Source organism: Glycine soja, chromosome 3 (assembly GCF_004193775.1).
Source record: "Glycine soja cultivar W05 chromosome 3, ASM419377v2, whole genome shotgun sequence".
NCBI lineage: Eukaryota > Viridiplantae > Streptophyta > Magnoliopsida > Fabales > Fabaceae > Glycine > Glycine soja.
Genome location: NC_041004.1, coordinates 33,267,746 through 33,283,100, shown reverse-complemented (window position 1 = coordinate 33,283,100; position 15,355 = coordinate 33,267,746). Strand labels below are relative to the sequence as shown.

The 15,355-nt window shown below is 30.0% G+C and overlaps 1 protein-coding gene across 1 annotated transcript; it reads left to right on the top strand.

Moving 5' to 3' along the window:
* Positions 1-1,158: 1,158 nt before the first annotated feature.
* On the top strand, positions 1,159-3,824 carry LOC114406501 (50S ribosomal protein L4, chloroplastic-like). Its single transcript, XM_028369215.1, has 2 exons — positions 1,159-2,136; positions 3,482-3,824. The coding sequence occupies exons 1-2, from the start codon at positions 1,239-1,241 to the stop codon at positions 3,514-3,516; spliced, it is 933 nt and encodes a 310-aa protein (XP_028225016.1). The 5' UTR covers positions 1,159-1,238; the 3' UTR covers positions 3,517-3,824.
* The last annotated feature ends 11,531 nt before the right edge of the window (positions 3,825-15,355 follow it).

Below are 15,355 nucleotides of genomic sequence, written 5' to 3'. Positions count from 1 at the left end.
GTACAACTCAAATTCTAATTTTATAGTTTGGTTAATATACTTATCTAAAACCATATTTTGAGGCATCGAACTTATAAACAGAATGATATAAAATTGGATAATATAATAATATATTTACAGTTTTACTTGCTAGTGTTATTCAATTTGGTTTTCCAGTTTGTTTACTATGTTGAAACTACGCATCATCATCTCAATAAACTCACTAACTCAACACTAGTATATTTTTTTCACATGTGATTTCTTTTTAGTTGGTCACATTTATGTTTTTTTTTTACAAAATTGATCACATTTATTGCATAAACATGCTATAAAATTTAAATTTAATTATAATTTTAGTCCTTTAGTTTCATCAAATTATAATTTTAATTTTCTTAAAATTTTATTATAACATTTAATTCCTTTAATTTTTAAATTTCATTAGTTTGATTCTTCAGTTAATTTCTATGTGATGAACGTTGTGTTACCATCTTTGACTGTTTGACGATAAAATACATTTAATATGAATTTATTAAAACATAAATGTAGTTATTATTTCTTAATGTTTTATTAATAAAAAAATAAAGGAATTATCGATACCCAAATCGAGATAACCATGTCCCTATGCTTCTTGTGGAACCGTAACTCAAAGCCATCATCCCAACAACTTGTCAATGCTTAAAAAGCGCGATAGTAGAACATTAAAAAAATCAAATGTTATAATAAAATTTCAAAGGATTAAAATTGGAGTTTAATGAAATGAGAGAATCAAAATTATAATTAAATCTAAAATTTAATATATGGAGTTAAAGCATACATACATCAATAGAAAATCAAAATTCCTGTAAGAATAAGTCAGTAAAATCCGAACCATCAATCAATCCAAATTTTCCTTAAAGCTATTCAAATCAAATTAACGTGTATTTTTTAAAATAATTATTTTAAAAATAATATTAAATTATTAATAATAATTTTTATTAATTGAAAGTATAAAATTTCATAAAATAAGGAATTTAACAGTGATATATTAATAATATAAAATTTATTATTTATGATGAGTTATGATTAAAAGATATTTTTAATAAATAATTTTTTCTTATAATCATATTATTATTTTTATTTAATTTACAGGAAAAAAGAAAAGAAAAGACCTAAAAAAGAAGAGTGTCTGCTGTGATAGACAGCATACCATATCCAATCATTCTAACGGATAGGATAGAAAAGAGCAAGACTGTTTGAGTCTGAGAGAACTTGAAACAACAATGGCTTCACTTTCCCTCTCTCTCTCCACACCAACAACACCAACCTCACTCTCCTTCGGATCATCCTCCATCTTCTTCTCTTCACACCAATTCCACACACACAATAATTCTTTCAAGTCCAACAGCTTTCCCGTTTTACCCTCCAAAAAACCCCTCTCCATTTCCTGCAAGGCCTCCCCTCCTCTTCCCGTCCTCAACTTCTCCGGCGAGAGGGTCGGCGAGTCCTTCCTCGACCTCCGCTCCGCCCCTCCCGACACCGCCCGAGCCGTCGTCCACCGCGCCGTCGTCACCGACCTCCAGAACAAGCGCCGCGGCACCGCCTCCACCCTCACCCGCGGCGAGGTCCGAGGCGGCGGCCGGAAGCCCTTCCCGCAGAAAAAAACCGGTCGCGCCCGCCGCGGCTCCAACCGCACGCCCCTCCGCCCCGGCGGAGGCGTCATCTTCGGCCCGAAGCCCCGCGACTGGTCCATCAAGATCAACCGCAAGGAGAAGCGCCTCGCCATCTCCACCGCTGTTGCCAGCGCCGCCGCCAGTGCCGTCGTGGTGGAGGACTTCGCAGCGGAGTTCGCCGAGAAGCCGAAGACGAAGGAGTTCATCGCGGCGATGAAGCGGTGGGGGCTCGACCCGAAGGAGAAGGCGATGTTCTTGATGACGGAGGTGCCGGAGAACGTGAGGCTATCGAGCAGGAACATTGGGACCTTGAAGATGCACACGCCGAGGACGCTGAATTTGTATGATATTCTTGATGCGGATAAGCTTGTGCTCACGCAGGGTGCTGTGGATTACTTGAATCAGAGGTATGGGGGTGATTATCAAGGGAGTGATGATGAAGATGAAGAAGAAGAAGAAGAGGGATATGAAGAGGGTGAGGAGGAAGGTGTAGTGGATGGTGAAGAAGGTAAATGATTGGTGTTATGAATTGTTATAAATTATTACAGGGTAAAATGTGTTTTAGGTCTGCTAATTTTTTCTATTAAAATTGGATTTAGTTCTTATAGTTTAGAAATGGGGATTAGTTTCTGAGCCTGTGGGTTGGAGTACATCTGTGTTCTTCGACCCAGGTCCAAAAAGAAATGATGATGTTGGTCATTCATTGTATTTGTGATAATTGGTGGATTTTGTTCTTCGCCTTAGTATCCTAAGCAAGGTTTTAAATTGAAGTCATGGTTGCAGTTTTGCTGTGATTCTTGATATTGTGGATATATTTGGCTGATGTGGCTACTAGGGCGGTTGTGGAGACAACAGAAACCTTGACTTTGTAGTTGTAATTGTGGTTGGGGACTGTTTTTTAAAACCTTGGTTGCAGTAGCATTTCCATTTCCATTTCCATTTCCATTGGTGGTTTCCAAGGAAGTACGGAGACTCCAGTTAGGGTTCATGTTGTGTTGTACTTGTGTTGGATGTGTATTCTTGAAATGTTATAATTTTTATTTTCACTTTAATTTTTTGAACTTTTATATCAATAGCGATGAGAATATCACATAATTAGATAAGATGTAGTGTTTATTACATCTAAAATGGCTCATGCTCGTTTTAAAACTTGATTCTTACTTTTGATTTATGATTTGTGTTGTTTTATGGTCATGTTATGTCTATAGTTGGTTTTCCACTGTTTTTTCCCTCTAATTGGATTGGCATCATGTGTGTGGGGAATTCAATTACTCTTGCTTGTAATTTGTATATTGGGAAGCATTTGATAAACTGATTTTGATGCATGGCATGTCAATATTTATGTGGTTATTGGGAATAAAAGATTTTTTATGTCTGCAATATGAGTTTTGTCACCATTGGCAATCGTTTTGTTGTGCAGTGTTCGTGTTTCTGCGGAGTGTAAATAAATGCTCATAAGACTGAAATTGTTTTGTTTCCAAAATTCTCTTTGTATGCCTTTTACCTATTTAAAGCCAACACTCACCATTACTGAGATTTACATTACACTTTTTTTTAATTAGTTTCCGTGCATTGTACAATCTTGCCATCAATTGGCTTTAGCCTTAGCGTTTGAGTGATTGTCTTTACAAAATTATTCTCCTGTGCCCATTTAAAAGATATGAAGTTAGCAGAGTTCGGTTGAGTTACTTAAATCTCAGTGTGAGGGATGTTCTGTCTTTTGGATGTTTGTACACGTTTGACTGATTCTACAACCTAGGAGCTGCTTTATACTTTTATAATATTTGTAGAAGAGCTAATTATGTGTCTGAGTGAAAGATTTCTAACCTTATTTCTTTCTATTTGGGACACAGGACCTGACGCAGGGGATAGTGATGTGGTAAATTGAGGGTTTAAAGTCTTCTTTGTGCCATTTTATAGAGGAAGTTGCTGATACAGGGATGGAAGGTCTAAAGTCTTATTTATTTCTACCAATTTATGTTTCTTTCCTTTCCATCACATAGGATCCTAATCTTGGTAACCTGTAAGGATATTTGCCTTTGCCCAATTTCAATCATATTAGCTTGCAGGCTCCTTTGTGTAATTTATTGAATCAATTTTGTTGCTTGTAGTTTGTTTTGTGCAAATGCATGTATATGGATAAGTCAATTGTTTTGAATAAATTTTGTTGCATGTAGTTCCTCCCTTCCTAGGAAATTATTTTCTTTGAATCTATTGAAGGCCACTGGTTGATAAAGTCATTCATAGCGTACTGATAACTGGTACATCTTTTCCTGGTCTGTCTTTTGCTTATGCTTTTCCCTAATTTTTGTTCTGCTGCTGTTGCTGCTCATTTATTGGTGAGATGGAGTTGCATTCCTTGCTGAAAGGGTCTGAAAATGGTGAGTTATTTTCAGTGATATCCTAATTGTTGCTGCTGGTGGTGTTGTGTGTTTGTGGGGAGGGGTGTCGAAGTTGATAACTTGCTCCGCCTTTTCAGCTTTAATGATCTTCTATGTAATTCTTGTCAAAATTCTAAATATCCTAGGCTTTAGTTTGACTTTTATTTCATTGTTCTTGTATTTTGTTTTAGGCTTAATTGCAAATTTAGTCCCTCTGTTTGTCTCAGATTTCGAATCTGGTTCATTTATAATTTAATTCACCAATTGAGTCCTTCATTTTTTTGCAATCTGGTAATTTTAGTCCCTAACCCTGAATTTGGACGTTGATCGTTAATTATTTACGTTGAGTGTCACGTGTCGTGTTGTTGTTGGGCATTGACCGTCACGTATCGTGCTTTAATTTTGTGCATTTAATTAACATCCAATCAAAGCGTGACATGTGGCGGTCAACGTTCCCAAGTAATAATCAATGTCTAATTTCGGGGTTGAGGACTAAAATAACGGGATTGAAAAAAGGAAGGTTCAATTGGTGAATTAAATTATAGGGGACCAAATTCGAAATTTGAGATAAATAAGGGGACTAAATTTGCAATTAAGCTATTGTTTTGTGAATATAGATTTGTGGATGTGACATTGTATGGAAGGCTTAAGCTAGTTTGACCACTAATTAGTTTTCTCTCTCGAATGATGATGTCTCTGTGGGTGTGGACTTTTAAATCAATTACATGATGAATGTGGATGAAAATGAACTTGTGATGAAGGTCTGCCAAGTGTCAAAGGTGAATGGATTGAACTAATGAGCTACTTTGGCATATGGAAATTCAAGATGTATATTGACCAGCAGGTAATATAATAAGTAGTAACCTATAATTTCAAAGGGGGTACCCAAAGGAATATGCATTGGTAGAGTTTTCCCTTGAACATGCATATTGTGATCATTTATGCAATAAGGAGCAAGGTGGTCAAAATGAAGATTTTACTTAAGGGAAGGCTCTTTCTTTTTTTTTTTTTTTTTTTTTTTTTTTTTTTTTTTGTGACAGCTTACTTTAGGGAAGTTAAGATTGTAAATCACCGGATAGTTATAAATTCATGACTATTTCTAGGTGTCAAGTTTCCCACCATGACAGTTTTTTCCCACCGTTGGATATATTAACTTTAAAAATCAATGGATGCTATTTTTTACAGATTTGTCCCAACGCTCCCTTCTCTCTCATTGCTCTCCCTTCCACCACCTCCCGCTGCCTGCAAATTCTTCTCATCCGACCAACTCTTCCATGAAACCCACCTCGTCATTCCCACAAATCCTTTTGTTGTTCACAACTCTGTGCAGTGATTTAGAAAGATGTTGTTTTACTTAGCACCATCGGTTGTTATCAAATCCTTAACTATGACATGTAGCTCGATGACCAAACCATCGAGATCCAAAGGCAAACTCTTCTTCCTCCTCTTTACTGTGCTCTTGGTCTTCACATGCTAGATCTGGTGCTATGATGGCCGCTTCGACCTCGTCCATATGTGTCACATGCAGCTGCTGTCGTTGTCGCAACGCTTGCTTAGTGTGGGTTTCACACACCCCTTGTGTATTTCTGGAAAAATTCAATACTCGAGAGGAATTCAATCCAAGTTTCACTTGTTTATGTTTTTTAGTTGATCTAATGGTTGAGAAAAACTTTCAAGAAACTTGACAGTGTTTCTCACCCTAGACTCCGTGTAAGTTCATATGTATACATATTTTTTTATAAAGAATTTGCAGGTATATTTTATTTATATAGATATTGATACTTTGTTTAGGTATATAGGTATATATAAGATGAAATTGTTTAAACTTATTTTTTTAAAAGTATTATTTTTAATAAAATAAGTGATTATTTATTTTAATGTGTTTGTCTAATTTGTTTTTTACTTAAAAGAAGTAATTTTTTTTCTTATTTTAAGAAGCAAATTCTATTTGCTTCTTAAAAAAACACTATTTTAAAAAATACTTATTTTAAAATTATTTCTTTTTTAAATAAACTCATCCATAATTTCCTCAATAGTAATCCGAACATCATGTACCGGCTGCACCAATTGAGAGAGTTTTGGTTAGAAAATAAAAATTTTAAAATATGAGAAATATGGCTGTACGCAGAATCGAAAGGGTGCTTTAATGGAAAAGTCCTGCATAAGCCAACGAAAATTAAGTAGCTCTTAGGAGTTTTTTTTTTTTTATTTAAATTACTTTTTATAAAATTTACGCTATAAAATAAGCTACTTAAAATTTAAGAACTTTTATTGTTTAGCCCAGTTTCTCCTCTCCTTTTAAGGGTAAAAAAAATCTGAAATTAAGGCGGCAAAATACACCCATATAAAATAGCGTAAATAAGCAAAAATTAAGAAAAAGACCTCTTTACATAATTATAAACACTTAATTAGACCTTAAATTCAAAATCCACAGAAAGGTCATTAACAACTCATAAGTCGCAAATAGCAACTTAATCACGAGAAAATACCAAACACCAACTTCTTAATAGAGGTAGCATCATTTGCACTAGAAATGCCAACGGCAGCTACTGAGCTTGGGTTTGAAGACATTTTCAGTTCAGTTTACCAACTAATTAGAAACACTAAAACAAAGAGGAGCACAGAATCACCCAATAAACCCAACAAAGGCGCAAAAAAAAAAATTAGAAAAAAAATGGAGGAGATGAGGACCGATGGTGGAGAAGAAAGCATGCAACAGTGATGAGTCTTTCAACTTTAGAATGGTAGAAAATAGGGATAATATTGGTTGATAACAACCTGGGTATTTTGGGTATCCCAAATTGAGTTTTGTTGGGCACGGTGAGATTGCACAATACCAACGAACTTAGCCTAACACTATATATGATCTCAGTCGATCTCACCAAGATGTGATTTTGAGTACGTGAATCCTCATGGTAATGAAGATCGTAAAATTGTACGATCTTATGCGAAAGATCTCAATGTTGATTGTTGACTACCATGACAAAGAAATTTTGTCTGCCTTTTCCCTTGGGATAAAGTTCCTTCTCCATTTCCTTATCATAATATCATTGTTCATTGATGGATAGATTTATTTTATTATTTATGGATACATCGTTTAATGTTGAGAAAAGCTTTACCAGAGTATTTTTAGTGTGTACAAGTTATATTGTCACGACCACTTCTGCGAAAATTAATTGTATGCTACGATTAGATGGTTGCAGTAAATTAATATATATCTAAAAGAGAGGTTCGAGATGGAAAGGGAATCATGTTAAGGTTACATTTTTTTCCCCTGTCAAATACTAGAAAAATATATTTAATTACCACGGCTGCTTGTTATCTCTGCAATTGTGATCCCTATTATCATTGTTCCAATATATATATATATATATATATATATATATATATATATATATATATATATATATATATATATAATTAGTTAATTGTCCAACGGTTAATAAATAATAATTTTTAAAAGGTTATTATTTTTACACATAAAATTGAAACTAATTTTTATTTTAAATAATAATAATCTTAATTGTTATTATAATAACAACAAACACAACTAATTTTATACTAATTAACATGAACCATTATTATAATAACAACATACAAAATTAATTTCATATAATTTTGTACTAATTAACATTAATTATCCCTCTACATCTGTCTTATAATTAATAATACTTTCATTGTTATCAATATCACTATTCCTTGTTATAACTATTATGTGTGATCACTTTCTTTCATCATTATTGTTGCTAATGTGATCACTTTCTTTCATCATTCTTGTTATAGTCAACAATGTTTTTATATTATCAATACATAACTCATTAAATTGATTGTGTAAGTCTATATTGGTTATGTAATTAAATATGACATGTTGTATTAATAAAAAGAATTTATTAAGATATGTTCTACATTTTTACTTAGAATTTAAAATGTTAAAAAAAGTAAAATTGAATGATCTTTCAAAATTTATCCTATATATTTTTAAGGATATTTATTTAATATTCATGAACAGGAACCACAAAGAAAAGTCTACAAACCACTTACAATGTTTAACAAAGCCTTCAAAATAGAGTATAATCTTATCTAATAATTAAAAATTAATAAAATAAAAAACTTTATAATAAAAAATTATATTAATTATGAAATGGTCCATAACTCTTAGAGAAAAAAACCTTCAAAATCACAAGGTGGCAGATCAACTGGACGGGAACATGAGCAAATGAAAATTGAGGCGGGTCCCAATGAAGGAAATTGAAAGCATCATATTAGCATGAGCATGAGGTAGGACAGAATAGCAACTTGATGGAAGATGCGGCGAAAGTGCACAGTGCATCCTTTAATGATTTAGGGACCTTTAGTTTTAAAAATAAGGAGAATTGCTTTTGATAAAGTTAATTTTAAATGAATGATTCTTTTAGTAACATTTAATTGAAAATTTTCAATATGAGACTCAGATACACTTAGAGTTCTTTAGAAAAAGAATAAGCCTGACAGCTTAAAAGTGTTTATAGATTTCTATTAACTAATTTTTTATATAAATAACAAAATTCAAACACACGCCCTCATAAGATATGGTTTCTTATGATTCTATTTTAACTATATTTTGGTTAAATCAATAATTTGTTGGTTTGAGTGATTCTCGATATCATTCCCTCAAATAATGTAATAAGTTCAAGCCTCGCAAGAAAAAAAAACATAATTAAAAACAAAAATGATCAAATAAATTTTTTAATAAAAATTAATCATCAATAAAATTAATAAATATTATATACATCAATGTCATGGTATAAAAATAATCACTCTTGTTAGCCTTTAATCATAAATCTTACCCTAGCTAGAACATGCGTCATGATAAAAAAAAATTGATTATGGTTTGACTTAATGCTAAAAGAATTCTTTTCATACTTTTTTCACTGGTTTCGTGTGCATTGCAATAACTTTCCACAGATAGAGAAACTCGTGTGTTAAATTTTCAGTTAGCATGAATTCCCGAGCATGCAAACATGTATAGAAAGAAAATAACGAGTTATTTATTTTATAAACGTATTATACTTAAGTACATGTCTTGGTTGATATATAAAAAAATATACGTATATACATGCATGTTAGGATTTTTCGATCTCAACGGAAAACTATACACACCTGGACCCTTTATGGACCAGGACTTGTTGCAGAGTCCCCGCTTTGGAGATGGCTTCAATTCTGAACTAAGAGGCTTGTGAAAACCTAATTTATTTTGTGGGAGGCATATGGGCTCCTGGAATAAAGTTTTAAACTAAAAGATAAGTTATATATATATATATATATATATATTTTGGAAATTCAATTTTTATTATTAAGGTTTAGGTGACTTAAATATAAAGTGAAATGATTACATTTTACTAGATAAACCTTAATTAAATGTTTATTTTTGTTTCAACTTTAAAAAAAAATTTATTTATTATAATTGGTAATAGTCTTCACATAGAGAAGAGATTTAGTGGAACATATGAAGAGAGTGTGTGTGAGAAGAGAGATTATGAAACAAAGTTATTTTGTTGAGAGAAAAATGTCTTTGTGTGAGAGTGTTATTATTTTTTGTAAATACTTGAGTTTGTAGAATGATATATTACTTGAGATGAGTTGTAATATTGTAATCATTTTTGTGATAAAAAAATATTTTTAAGACAATTTCGTAGATGTAGACTAGAGGTGTCGAACCATTATTATTTTTTTATGGTGTAATTTTTATTGTGTTCTCACGATCTTGTATAAGTGTGAGTAATTTTATCTATGAGAGTGTTGATTGCCCAACAAGAACTACTATATATATTTACGTAATATAGTTTGAAATGTATTAGATTCCTTATCCCAAGAGTTGATTAAATGTTTCAAATTTTTAATAATATAAGGAGGACCTTGCAAGTGCTGTTTGAGTTTAGTATTTTTCTTTGGGTTAAAGATTATAAGTATCTTCAAATTTATTAGGTCATATCATAGATTCTTAAACTCACTCATTCTGTGTTGTTGTTGATCCATAAAAATGTTACATATAAAAAACAATTAAATATAAATTTTTTTATTAAATAAATTATTTTCTCATAAACGTAACACGTACATGCACCAACCTTTAATTACTTTTTCAACTATCTGACTTAATTGGCCTGTAAAATAGAGTGGTACCAATAAGTCGTACCAACTACCAACATAACTTCTTTAGTTCTACCAGCAGATTAGGTTCCATCTTTTATAACTATGGAATGTAATGAGCCGAAAGGTGGAGATAAAACATTAAAAAAAAATCCAAGTTATATATATAAAAAAAATTATTTAACATTTTTGTTAGGTGAAGACGTACGCGAAGTCTAACTTTTTATCATGTGAATTTTCATTTTATCGCATTACTCATTATATTTATTATTCTTTTTTAACTCCTATCCTTTTCTTGATCAAAACATATTTTTTTATAAAATTTATTTAGGATTACATTTTACATCAACAATTAATAATCTATTATTTTTATTTTTACAATAAGAGTCAATTCACATTTAAATAAAAATTAATAAGAAATTTTCCCTACATTAAAACTAATATAAATTAATATTATTTTATTTCTATTAAATGTATAATATTTTTTTACAATCCTTTTAGCAACAATTTCTGGAAAAAATCAATTTAAATGATAAAATAATATATAAAAGGTACGTGCATACATGATACATATTTTTTTTTTTAAAATCATACCATTTCTTAAATAATTGGCACATTTTTTTTACTACAATGAAGTATTTATAAATTTTATTATCTTTAACATCATTCTTACAAATTCTAAGAAAAAAATATTTAAACAAAGAATTTATCTAATTAAATATTTGATATTCTAATTAGTAACATTTTAATTTTACAGTCAAAGTCGTATATTATTATTATTATTATTATTATTATTATTATTATTATTATACAGTGAAATAACTTTTAAACTTTAAATGAAAAATAAAACCATATTGGGCTGAAAAATATCGTGCCTCTAGATACTTGGAAGCAGTGGCGGACCTACATAATGCTTGCATCTCCTCATTTTTTAAAATTTACTAAATTTTTAAATAAAATCTTATATTTTTATATTTTATTTTATTTATATTTATATAATTGAACCCATTAATTTTATTTTTTATAATTTACACCCATTAACTTAGGATCTTGGATCTGCCACTGCTTGAAAGATGTTAGGGGATTGGATTACATTTTTTTTTTTTGGAGAGAAAAATCATTAGATTCAATTATTTTGATTTTATTAATTTATCATCTAAATAGTTTAGTTTAAATTTTTTATCTTATTTGATTTAATTTAAAGCAGTTTGGATTCAATCAATTTTTTATTTTAATCCTACTTATAATTAAAAATAAAAATAAGATAAAAGATATATTATAAAAATAATAAAAATATCAAATATTTTATTTGTATTTAATTATATAACTAATAATAGAATAGCTGCACATCTTAACTCAAATAATTAATAAAATATCTCTAATTAAATATTTTTTCATAAATAGATATAAGTTCGGTTTGGATCGGTTTCGAAAATCAAATCAGAAATCCGATCTGGCCCAATAAAAAATTAGATTTTTCAATTTTTTCATCAATTTAGTTTTAATTTTTGAATCACTTTTTTTTTTTTAGATTGGATTGGATCGGTATATGAACACCTCAAAATACTTGTGAGTAAAAGCCATTAACTTAATGGGATGAGGTGGATAATATGATACTCATTTTTTTTATCAATAAATATTAATTGTTAGTTTGCTAATTTTATTAGCAGATGAATTTAATCCATAATTTTTTTCCTTTTTAACCACCAAACTAATTTGATGTAGGTCCTCACACTTTGAAATTATTTTTAGTAAAATTAATATATATATATATATATATATATATATATATATATATCAGAAAATTCTATTTTTAGTATAAAAATTAATATGTTTATCAATATTTTTTTTTTTGCTTCAGTTTTTTTTTATAGTTTTTGTTTAAAATTTTATATTTTAACAAATATTTATGAATACTTGTAAATATCATAACCAAAAAAATACCTATAAATGTATAAAATTTGTAATACTCATATAAATATGGACGGGTATAGGGAGACTATTACACGTAGCCCTCATCCATTGCCATCCTTAGACTTATATGACCCATCAATTCAATCTATCTATAATGGACCTGTTGCTTTATTTTGTGATTAATTATACATATGCAATGCATATATTAATTGCATATCCAACTTTGCCTTGGAATAAAATACATTATTGAACATTCACAAAAAAAAAAATACATTATTGAACTGGATTGCCATTTGGTTTTTGACAAAATGCATGAAGGAAGGCGTTATCTACCAATGCTTAAACCCATTCCAAGAGAACCCTAATTGGATTATATCATTTCCAGCTGCTACGTACACCCTGCAGCGAGAGAAAGAAACACATGCTAACCATATGTCTTTCTTCTTTTCGTTGCGAATGTAGCTACATACTATGATGTTTCATGCTAACCATCTCTGCACGTAATTAGTTAGTGACTTCCACAAATTATTAGCGGCAGAATTTTGTATGTTAAGTGTCGGTTAGTTAGTTACACTGTTAGAACATCTTTAATAAGAAATCTTATAAGAAAATCTTAACCTCATATCTGAACTTGTTAAAATCTATTGTTGGAGTAGGTTGTTAGATTTTTATGTGGAGATCTAGTTCTTTTACAAGAACTTTCAAGATCTCTAATCATTCAAAATAAATGATATTTTACCCTCTCGCTAGAACATTTGTGGGAAACATTGCTAGTAACTGAAAATATTAAAAGATTGGTACCTACAAAAATGATTTAAGATCTTAGCATGAGATATATTTTTGGAGTAAGAAATATAAGAAATCTTGAGAATGATGTGACAATTCGAGATTCACCCAAAAAATAATTAAGATTTTAAAATGAGATTTTCTTTTAGAGATGTTGTAAAAAAGTTTAATTTCCAATTAAATATACTTATTGTAATTAGTAATATATTGGTGTATTAATAAAGTATATATGATCAGAATAATATTAATGATATGCATTAACATCTATTACTTTTCTGTGTATAAATTGCCATTTATTGAAATATAAAATGATAAACAAATGAAATATAAAACAGAGAAAAATAATAATTGGATATTTCTAAGATGTTATTATATATATACCATTGCACTCATGATTTTTTTCCATACAATATCCATTATTATGTTTAAATGTCGTTTAACGTTGTAAGAAAAGAAACAAAAATGAGATGGAGAAGAAGAGAAGACATTTTCTTGTAGCCCCAATGCAAAATAAAATGAAAAGAAGAAGCTTAGCTTTGAATGAGTGGAAGGAAATCAAGGTCATGAAGGAAGGTAGAAGCCCTTGGTCTTGAAGTCTCCAAAAGCAAGAAATGAGAATATAATGGTTGTCCTAGGAGAGCAAGAGTAGTCTGACCACTTTGAGAGGAAGAGAGGATATGAGTTGGGTGAGAGAAAGGCTAATGAGAAATGAGAGAAAACTAGAGTTTTTAAGTTTTAGACTTGATGGAACTCAAATTTCACTTAATTCAAACTGTGAAACACACTTAAAATCCCCCCTCCCGAAAACCAATAAAATGCTTCAAATTGAAAATTTGCCAATGGGATTAAAGGAAAAAGAGTTTAACTATGTCTAAGTCATTTTGCCTAAACCATTTGGTGAAAACTTGGATTAACTGTAATTAATTAATATTCCTAATGATTTAGGATACTAATGACATAAAAAAAATCGATAGACTAGTCATCTATCATGTGCAATGGATGATTATGAGTATATCTTTACTCCAAAACTACTCTTTGTAAATTGTGCATTTTACATCTTATGAAATAATAATTTAATTCATAATGTCAAAATTATCTCAAAATTCAATTATAATTAATAATTACTGGTCATATTAATTTATGAAATATTTAACTTCCCTACTCACATAACTAATATACGAGATATTTAAATAATGACTTCTAATTATATTTCATACATTTTTTATTTGAATATTTTATTATTATTATTTCCTTTAGGAATCTATACACAGATCAATATCATGTTACACACATCGTTACGTTTCTACTCATTATTTAACTTTGAAGTATGGGACTTAACTTTAACAAAATTATGATTAACTACAAACAATTTAAATTAAAGACACCAAAACCACCCATGAATTAAGGTACGAGGATTATGAGAATAATTAAGCCATTTTTTTTTTTAAATTAACTGTTGAAAGTGATTTTCTTATAACAGCATTAGTTAGCAATATAAATATAATCTAAGAAGTAGAACTATTTTTTGATTGGATGATTGTATTTTCATGCATTCAATTATTTCCAGCTTCACACGATCGTTTGGTCCTTGATGTAACGCTTCCAATTCTATTCTTCCGTTTGAAAAGGCTGCCATATACTTTTTTGGATTCATCGATGTTTATAAAATATAATAATGTAGCGTGGCCCCACAATGGTGGCTTCATTCTATGCGAGAGCTGTCAATTTCTCAACCTAATCCTACTTGCTTTCTACATTTGATTTCAAAATTGATATATATATATATATATATATATATATATATATATATATATATATATATATATAAATTCAAGAGTGAGATCACTTTTTTATTATTTATTTTTTTAACGAAAGAGAGAATACTCACTAGAAATGAGAGTAAAAAGAATGTAGATTGTCCATTAACCTTTATTTTAATATTTAACATTAAAAATAAATATATATTTAAATCTTGGCCATGCATCTACTTAGATTTTTAAATTAAGAATTACAACAAACAAAGGAATGCACTGATATAGTTTAATTTTTCTGTACCTCGATGGCTCGATCTAAAGAAGAGAAATATTGGTGTGTCGTCATTCTAAACTAATCTCCATATATAACATGATGTAAAGTATCTGAGTATTAGGTGGCAATAACTACCAAGGATTTAATTCAAAATGTGTGGCTAGGTGTAATATGTTGAAAGATGGTGGTTTAGGTATACAATTAGTTCACGTATATTCCGAGTCCTTGCTTTGGTTACGAGGATGCACATGTTTGGTAGCTTCTTGTGTCCAACTAGCTAGAATAAACAATGAGATAAAGGAGTAAAAGAAATATGAGGTGACTTGAGTAGTTAAAAAAAAAAAAAAGAGAAAAGGAGTAAGATTGTCGGTAAAATCTCATTTGATAATAAAAAACTAACCATATTAATCATTAATATTTGCTGATCAATGAAAAAAATAATGAGATAAATGAAGTATAGTTGTTTATTATAGTATAATGCATTCCTTGCTC